The following is a 10,036-nucleotide window of genomic DNA, read 5'->3' as shown; positions in this document are numbered from 1 at the left end:
TCTGTATCTGAATAGTTTTATGGTCTTGATCTTGTGAACATCCAATTTGAAGATTTCCATCCTTTCTTGCAGGATTGGATATTGCCCCAAGGGATCTTGCTTTGCTTTGCCAAAAGGCCTGCTACTTTAATGTTTCATTTCTCCTTGTTTACCTACACATCCAAAATTTCTATTGCAATTGTCAGCATAACAATATTCCATCTCACAATAGGTGGAAAATCATGTTGTGGGTGCTCCTTGTGGAGTGATGGATCAAATGGCTTCTGCATGTGGTGAATCAAACAAACTTCTTGCAATGGTGTGTCAGGTAAAAATCATCTGCAATACAAAAGATATTACAGTAACAAATGTGATAGTGCAATACTGAAATGCTAACTACGTATCCCACTAGCCTGCTGAGGTACTAGGACTCGTGGACATCCCACCTCATATACGATTTTGGGGTATTGATTCTGGTATACGACACAGGTACGATTCTTTTTCACTGTATGATTTATTTTTCTTTTATTGTCAAAAAAATTTCTAAATCTTTATTTTTCTGTTTTTCGCCAACGATATTATTGGATAAAACTGGGCAGTACTGAGGAAAAGAAAGAAGCTATGATCTTGTTCTATATATTGTTCAGTCCTATAGAGAGTAATAAAAAGTAATAGAGCTAAAACAAAAAAATGCAATAGCAGTCGAGAAAATCAAAAGGGTCAAATGCTGTCTGCACCTTCACCTCAGGGATGGGTACCCATTGTTGAGATTTTGATATTGGTTTTGCCCAATTTATTTGCAGCTTCAATTAACAGTATTGATATGCTCATTTGGTTTACACTATTAGACATGACTGGACTGGACAACTTCTTTTTCTTAATACTGCTATGCAATCATCCCTACGAAACATTCCTCTAAGAGATTAGAAGATATGCACCTTGCTTGTAGGGAAAATTTCATCTTTATTTATTATTATTATTATTTTTCTTTTATTTTTTTTATTATTATTTTTTTGGGCATTCTTCCTCTTCTCAAGATGTATGGTCAAATCTAAGTGTACCACTAGCTGAAAGTACAAAGCATTGTTTTTAAAAATCATCTTCAACAATGGTATGAAAACTAGCTTTTTTGAGTTGTGACTTTCTCTTTCAATCTCTAGCCCCGCACACTAGAGTGGCTTGGTGATTGTTTTTGAATCAACAATGCACACTTTGGCACTGCAATCTACCTCGTTATAATTTGCTGGAGCATACTGCAGTGTTGGCGGTGCAGATTATGGATCCGTGAGAATAGGTGCCTTCATGGGTAGGAAGATAATAAAGTCCATGGCATCTGAGTGTTTGAAATCCTTATTATCAAACAACACCACTTCACAGCCAGTCAATGGGGTGAACTCCTGTGAAATGGAGGGTAATGGCATGAATTTGCTCGAAAATGAGGCTTCATTGGATTATTTGTGCAATCTGTCACCTCACCGGTAATATTTAATTTCTATGCTTTTGTACTTTGATTTCATTCTCATTTTAAACATATTAATATAGGAGACTTTATCCAATTTCAGATACGAGGCATCTTATGTGAATAGGCTTCCGGAGATTCTACACGGCAATGATTTTGCGGCAAATTATGTTCATCATGATGATTCAGTAACAGTAATTGATAAAAAGCACAATTATGCAGTAAGAGCGCCTACCAGACATCCCATTTATGAGAACTTCCGAGTCAAGGTCAGTCATATAATGGATATTTCTCATGCTGTCTGATTTAAATCTCTTGAGCGTAAATAGGGAATTGTGATTGTAAGCTATTTCTGTGGTTGATGGTAATTGATTTCTCTATTTATTATTCTTCCCTATGTAAAAATTATTGATCATACATTTCACTACAAACATATTATATAATAACTGAAAAGAACATTTTACAAACTCATTTCTGAGAGATTGCAACAAGTGTCACGGCTAGAAAATTACACTCTTATGACTTTGAACATATTAATAAATTTTCTTATATCAAATTAAGAGGACAATCAGTCAGCTGCCAATCAAATCAATAAGTTGTGTTTTAAGGAAGCTGGTGTCTTGTTTATGTATTTTAGGATGTTACACTCACATATGATGACCGTTGTCATGTCCACGTGGTCATTTGCTGAAACAAAATTCACAGTTGAATATGGCTTCAGTAAAAATAGATTCCTTGTTTTTTTTCTTTTTATTTCTGGTTCAAGATTCAAGAATTTTGAGAGAGCAGAACGAATTTGAGACACATCAAGTGCTGTCATTTGCATTGAATATTAGACGTGAAATTTTGTAAATGAGCAAAGCTGCCATGGTTTCTAAAGCATAGACGAAGTACAGCTTCTAACAAGAGAGACAGATGGAATTATTTAGAGGACCATGTAAAAAATTTGATGTTGTACATTCTGGTGTTTAACTCGTGAATGGGGTTGAGTTGTCGAAATGGTGATATGCTAGAAGTTATCTTCCTATTTACGTGTTCATCATTTTTTTTGCAAGGCCCCTGGTGTATACTTGTACTGTCTGTTTTCCATTATATTTCAATGAAGGTACAACCTGAGAAGGCTCTTTTATTTTGGATTGAATATTGTCGAATTTTCCTGCGACTATCTGTTGGTTGCTACCTAGGCTTTCAAGGGATTATTGTCTGCGGCTTCTTCGGACGATCAACTTTCTGCTTTAGGAGAACTTATGTATCAGGTATCTGACCTGTCATCTTTTCAATGCTTTCTTTGCAAGCACACACATGGGACCTTAGGAAATGGATTTAGTAATCCATTAAAAGGGAATTATTTTATTTCTTCATTTCAATGTCACGAAGCAAAATTTTGTTAGCGAATGAAGAATTATTTTAAGGATCCAGATGCCTCTAATGCCATTGCCCCTTTTATGATTGCTCTATTTGTTTGCATCATCTGTCATAAAACGAACTGGCAAATATTTCCTTGTTCTTTTCCAGTTTAAACATTATTAGGAATGCATGAAACATGAAAAAATAACGGAAATTTGTAAGTTTGTGGACTCATGGATCTAATCCAATCTGATTCTCACCAACATGTTTTATTGTTTTATATTTCAGTGTCATTACAGCTACAGTGCTTGTGGACTTGGGTCACACGGGACAGATAAGCTGGTAGAACTGGTACAGGAAATCCAGCACGGGAAACTCTCAAAGTTCGAAAATGGAACTTTATACGGGGCAAAGATTACTGGTGGAGGTTCTGGCGGAACAGTTTGTGTTATCGGCAGGAATCGTTTAAGAAGCAGCGAACAAATTCTCAAGGTAGACTTCAAAATCCATCAGAAACGGAACAGAGCATTTCATTTCATTGCACAAGTGATATAACAGATAGCCATTAATAAATTAGAGATAGTTTTCATGGTTCATTTCTAGCTTGGAAGATTTTCTGACAGTGAAAGTTGGACATTGCAGATTCAGCAGAAGTACAAAGCTGCCACTGGTTTTTTGCCATTTGTGTTCGAAGGTTCTTCGCCCGGTGCTGGAAAGTTTGGCTATCTGAAAATACGCCTCTGGTCAGGCTCACAGCTTAAATAATTTCCAAAAATAAAGGTGACTTTTAAGACGAGAGAGAGGCATAAAAAATATAGTAACCTTTTGCAACAAATAGACATTAGAAGTCCAATTATTGGTTTTTCATTCTCATTGGAGAGAGGAAATACATTTCATCTTCATGTCCCTAATAATGTGTTTGGGTCATGGAATAAATAAATTTGTATCTAATCATCAAGATGAACTAATTGAACATCATTTTAAGACTCATCGCCACTTACTAATGGATACTAAAAATCGCAATGTACCCAATTGAAGTATAGGATGAGGGGGAGAAGGGGCGGTATTTATAAAAAGGAGTGTGCTATGTGTACATAAAAAATTGTACATAATGGTGTCTCCACTCACATGGATGGAGCGCACCTGAATATAAATATGCAAGTGGTTCCCACCCATGTGAGTTAAGGGACATCATTATGTACATTTTTTTATGTAAAACAAAATTATTTTTATAAAAATATTTAAAATTTGATGCGACCAACGATATATTTTTTTTCAGTATTATTAGATTTTTTTTTTGGATGCTTCGAATTTATATAATTCATAATTAACCTTTTTTAATAATACACTTCAAATTATCTCAATTAATTTAATAGATCTTTAACAGTTTTTTCCTATTTTTAGGGATATAACATGATATTTCCTTAATTTAGATTATCTCTCTTAAATTACTTCTAGAAATTTTATTATTAGTATTAGGGTTAATTTATTATCTAGTTGAAGCATTATCAGATTAATTATGTAATATGCATGATTATTTTAAACTTTGTCATATATCATATGCCATTATTCAATTTGTTACAGCTACTTATTATGTAGTTCGATTTCTAAAGATAGGATAAAAGAAAATTCACTAATTGTGAAAAAACCATATATAATTAGACATTTTTTTAGTTTTTATTTTTTATGTAAAAACTCTTAAGTGGTTTTTTACGTTTTTTGTGTTTAGTTGATTACTTATTCCAAAATCCTATTTTTCTTTCTTAACTGTAATTCATTTTAACGTTTCAACAATACATTCATACACCAAAATATTTTACACGTAAATTCGAAATTTTTTCTTATTTTTTAATAATATATTTTTCAAAAATTCATTATTAAAAAAAAAATTGTGAAATAATGATCATCAAACAGGGTCTAAAAAATTGGGAAGTGCTACATGTACATAATTGTAAAAAAGTTGGGTTATTTATCTAAAGGCCACAGCTCTTTAAATGGGCTCAAATTACCAAGCCACTTTGACCCATATTTAAATGTGATCAGTTCACGGTTGGGCCAGTTATGGGCCGTACTCTCAGGCCCAGATCTTTTACCTGTTGACAGCATCGTTATTTGTGTACATTTTTTAACATTAAGTCCCTGTTTGGTTTTTGTATTTTTAAATTCATTTTTAACCATACGGATTCACAATTTTTATCAGTTTTTCAATTACACATTTAATCAATTTTATAAAATCTATAAAAAAAAATGTAATTTTTAGCTAAACCAAATTGGAGTTAATCTTGATATAATTTGAAAAAGCAAACAAGAGGTCCAAGGCAATAAAAAAATATAAAAACTACTGGTGGAGCAATGAAAATGCATAGAGATTGGAAAGAACACCATCTGCGAAAGCACTTTGCTGCGCTGACACTCCATTGAAGAAAGAGAAAAATGAAATCTATCAGAACCAGATAGATAAATGATCAAATTGTCAGTTTTTTTTCAAGGGGTAAAGTCATGTATATAAAAATATACAATTTGAAAATATTGGAAAATGCACTATAGCTGAAAAAATTAATGTACACGTCAAAAGTCACATTCTTTGTTACTCATAATGAATTTGGTTGGGAACGTCGATGAGATTGACAAATATGAACTTTTTCATTTCGTTATGGGCACCATTTGTTCTATCAAACAATCATGTCAAACATGGATTCCAATTCCTACTATCTTTTCGAAAAACCAGATTTTATTTTTTATTTTCATGTCCAAGAGAAGTAGGTTTTTAGGAAAATCACATACTATATAACGTAGTCTCAATGACAAATACGTTTCACATAAAAGGTAACAAATTATGTTCAAATTCCACAATGGTCATTAGCTATAGTGAACATTCTGATTCCTTAGATTAGGATATTTTCCCACACTTTTACAACTATTTTGAAGTTGACCTAATTGTGACATCCACATGATCAATCCAAGAGCATTGAATTGGTCCAAATCTGTTATAATCTTGCATTTATTTCATGTTGTTTTCCAAATGTTTGGATCATGCATTCTCATCGGCTAAATCAATGACCACATGGTTCAAAAACAAAATAAGTTATTCAAAGTTCGGTATGAAATTACATAAGAAAGTTCTTTTGAGATCATAGTTCTATTTGAACAAGTTAAGCCGTTTTAAAGTTTGTCAAATTAAATTTCTTGAATTACGTATCAAATAATCTATTGACTGGTTAAAAATAATTAAAACTCAATTAAAAGCAAGCTAAAATATTAAGGACACGTTCTTACCAATATTAGACAAATACTTCATATGTGTCGAGGCTTAAGACCGGCCACCAATGTTTAGGCACCTACTAATTGGCATTAGCACCCAAAGTTTGTGTTGCTAGTGAAAATGACGTACTTGTCCTTTTCATATGTAAAACTTGAAGAATGACCTTTAACCTCTCAAAATAGGTTAATTGTACTCAAAGTGAACCAACTTTTACCTCAATTGTAATTAGGTCATTGAACTTCAATTTAGCTTAAGTCAACTTCAATTCAATTGCAATCGGGTCATTTAGCTTAATATTGACACACATTTATTTAAGCAGTGTTTTTCCAAGAATTCTTCATCGTTTAATTTGATTCCCTATGATTATTTAGAATATTAGATTGAAAACTTAGAAAAGCTTAACCATTAACATTTTTTTAATAAGCATTTTTAGTAACGGTTTTCATCAGTTGCATTTTTAGTAACGGTTTTAATTCCCTATGATTATTTAGAATATTAGATTGAAAACTTAGAAAAGTTTAACCATTAACATTTTTTTAATAAGCATTTTTAGTAACGGTTTTCATCAGTTGCATTTTTTTTATGTGACTACTAAGTCTATGTGGATGGCCATGTCTTTAGACGTCAATTTTAATGGCCAATTAACGATGTTCTGCAACATAGGTTGATGAAGCACAAATCTAAAAATTTACACATTTAAATTGAAGTGAATTGATTTCCACCTAATTGTATTGAGGTAAACTTGGGTGATATGCAATACAAATAACCCCTCAAAGGCCCTAAGCTGTAGGGCACCTTGCATTGCCAGTGAAATGACATAATTGTTCTTTTTACACATAAAAACTAATGGATGATCTTTAACCTTGCACAAACCCTAAATTGTAGGGTGCCCTACCTTAGAAATTAAGGAGCAGTCTTAAATAAGTGAAATTATTGCATTACTGGTAGGGTTTCTTTAGCTGGCTTTGTGGGATCCCATCATTTTGGGTTGACAATATGTTTTAAATTTAATGAAATTTGGCATATTATTATCCCCAAACAAATTGGCAAAATGACAATCAGAAAATCACATATCCCTCCATTGATTGCTCCTTTTTCTTTTTCTTTTTGTGGTGTTCTTTCTTCCATTCGTGTCATGCAAGAAGAGAGGTGTGCGGGTGTGGAATATAGAGGAACCCACTAAACAAAATGACAAAATCTTTTTATTATTGGAGGCCTCAATCAAATAGTTTGGCATTGATCCATGTTATACGAGAATGGCGAGTGATTAGGTATTTTCTTAGCTTTGTTAAGTGCATGATAAGGACAAATTCAAAGCCATCTTGGGACATAAGCACTATTTCTCATCATCTGTCACAATAGGCCCACTTTGTTCTCCCAAGGTGTCAAGCAATACTTGCTTGTAGAATCACAATATTTAAAAGTGTAACATAGTGGGGAGGGAATATACGTATTTATTTAATTTCAATATTATGCGATCTCTTTCGAGTGTACATTGAATCCTTTTTTATCGAAGTCTTGGTATGTACACAAATTTTATAAATAAATAACGGAAAAATTTGTCGATACTGACACCATGTGGAAATGCTTATTTTAAAAATTTATGTTGCTAGCAGGTGAATATATTTATTTAGTTAAATTTATCTTTAACATGTCACTTCACGTGCGTGTTGAATTTATTTTTCTTATCAAAAATTTGATGCATTGACAATTTTATCTACTCAAATACGATGTAGAAACACATAATTAAAAGCATAACCTAATTGAGAGTAGTCATATTTATTTATAGAAATCTAATCTTCAATCTTATCTTTAGTTTGACAAAAAATAGGTGAGCCAAGAAATGAAGAATGAAAATAGATTGTTGTGGTATGTGATTGGACACTTTACCTTACAACTTCAAGATGATGTCTATCTAGTACGCTTTAGCGCATTACTATCTAGCGGAAAGGCCATCTTTATTTTAATAAATTCATGGCAAATTATTCTCCACGTCGTCCTACACAGTAATATTTTATAAAAGTGAGTAAACAATTTCTCTCTTTTACTATTACACGCGCTTAGATAAGGTATAGAACAATTCAAATTTTACAATCACACGCATTCACAAAAATCGCATGAGTTAGGTATTTAATGAAAAATATAGCTTGTAAAATTTACATATAAACAGAAAAAATCTCCGTTTATCAACTACGACTTTTAAACAACGTAGTCGAACGCAAATGACATCACAAATCAAGTGAAAATAAGAGAAACAAAAAAATCACATAAATGAAATTTTCATCGCTTGTAATGTGCATGGAAATGGTATAACTTTATGTTCATGCATGTCATTTCATGGTATCACAAGGAAATTAAAAGAATGTGCTTTTCACAAAGTCTTCAACTTTATTTATTTATTTATTTTATGCTTTTAACTTTGAGCAATGAAATCAATTATAATCAATCAATCAAGGCCAAAATCTCCATGGCCCCTCCAGAGATTGTGATGTCGGCCAAATATTTGGACACTAATGAACGATATAATGCACTGTTATGGCCGACCGATATTGAAATTCTTGATCCAACTTATATACGACTCACACATTTTCTTTATGTTCTCTTTATTTTCTCAAATTTAATTTTAACCACACATTTTTTCGATAAAATAAATTTTCAATTACTCTTTAAAAATACATTCTCCAAAAAAATCAGTTTTCACAAGTTTCATCGATTTTGATAATGGTTAGAGAAGAAATAATCAATTGAAATGAAAATTGAACTGTAAATTAATAATAAATTATTTCTGACCAACACGAAAATTCAAGATTTATTAATAATCGTATATAAATAAATTTAAAACCTGAAATAATTTGTTGTTTTGGCTAAAGTTGTTGACCAAAAGGCTATAAGCTATTACTAGAAACAATTTTTTTTAATTGATAAATTTCTTTAAACGAGTTCTTGTGACATATTTGACGTTTCAAAATAGATATAATTGAACATGATTTAAAAATAAATAAATATAAGAGAGATTTGAACAAGCAGAATAATTAGAAGTGAAATTTAATTGTGTGTTTAAATATTGTAAGACATTTTATTCATAATTATTGAAAGTTCCAAGTGGAGTCAAGTTTGAATTAGACTTGATTCTATGGATGGCAGGCAATGGAATTAAAATATCTTCATTTTTCGTTTGATTTTCTCATTATTTTTAAAAAAAATATGATTTAAATTTAAAAACTTAAAATAAAATATGAATAAGAGTTGGGGAAGGAAATTCATGTCTCTTTCAGGATTGAACATTTTGTTATCTCTACTTAATCTTGATAAAGGTAACATTCCTACTTGATTCTTGATAAAGATAGAAAATAAATTTTAACTCTTTATTTTTGGAGACAAAATTTGTCTTTCCTGTTTGGATGATGATAGCAGAACAAAATTTTTATTTATTATGTGCAATTTAACGTACTAAACATAACGTTTTGATGGATGCATACGTTTTAAGTGTAATTTCCAGGGAGATTCCTCGATTTGGAAAAAAAGCAACTTCAATGGTCCATATGATATGTAAGTGGGAATCGACCAGGTTGAATCAAAATCATCAAAAGATGCCTTGTTGATAGAGAAGTCAAAAGGCTAGATTCAGTTTATATAGTTCGATGCTGATGTTAACTCTAAAATAAGAGCATGTTTGGGGCATAAAAAAAGTGCTAGCTTATAAGTTGGAATTTGTAAACGGTGTGGTTTAAAAACAACCCAAAAAGTGGATTTTCGACTATGTAATTTGAAGTCTTAACTTATAATTTAGCACTTGTTTTGCCAAACATGCTCTAACTACAATATTATTTTAATTCTACTTCGACTGAGATTTTTAATATATTCAACTTAATCGTGATACAACAATAGAAGGGAACCGAAAATGTTTGATATATTTTATTAAATAGAACTAAAAATATTAAACCACAGTTTGATATAGATTCTTTAATATTCATTTTCAACTATATGTT

General features: G+C 31.6%; 1 protein-coding gene across 1 annotated transcript in view; it reads left to right on the top strand.

Moving 5' to 3' along the window:
• The window catches only part of LOC111404794 (L-arabinokinase-like), a 14,608-nt gene extending 10,833 nt beyond the window's left edge, over window positions 1-3,775 (top strand). Inside the window, exons 21-28 of the mRNA XM_023033549.1 lie at window positions 53-116; window positions 212-307; window positions 392-468; window positions 1,239-1,457; window positions 1,542-1,707; window positions 2,623-2,694; window positions 3,074-3,277; window positions 3,428-3,775. Of these exons, the coding sequence (XP_022889317.1) occupies window positions 53-116; window positions 212-307; window positions 392-468; window positions 1,239-1,457; window positions 1,542-1,707; window positions 2,623-2,694; window positions 3,074-3,277; window positions 3,428-3,550 (1,021 nt within the window). The 3' untranslated portion in view covers window positions 3,551-3,775. The remainder of the gene's footprint in view (window positions 1-52; window positions 117-211; window positions 308-391; window positions 469-1,238; window positions 1,458-1,541; window positions 1,708-2,622; window positions 2,695-3,073; window positions 3,278-3,427) is intronic.
• The last annotated feature ends 6,261 nt before the right edge of the window (window positions 3,776-10,036 follow it).

This window comes from Olea europaea, chromosome 11 (genome assembly GCF_002742605.1).
Source record: "Olea europaea var. sylvestris chromosome 11, O_europaea_v1, whole genome shotgun sequence".
Classification (NCBI taxonomy): Eukaryota; Viridiplantae; Streptophyta; class Magnoliopsida; order Lamiales; family Oleaceae; genus Olea; species Olea europaea.
Note: the sequence above shows the minus strand (reverse complement) of the source record. Positions and strands in the feature narration are given on the sequence as shown.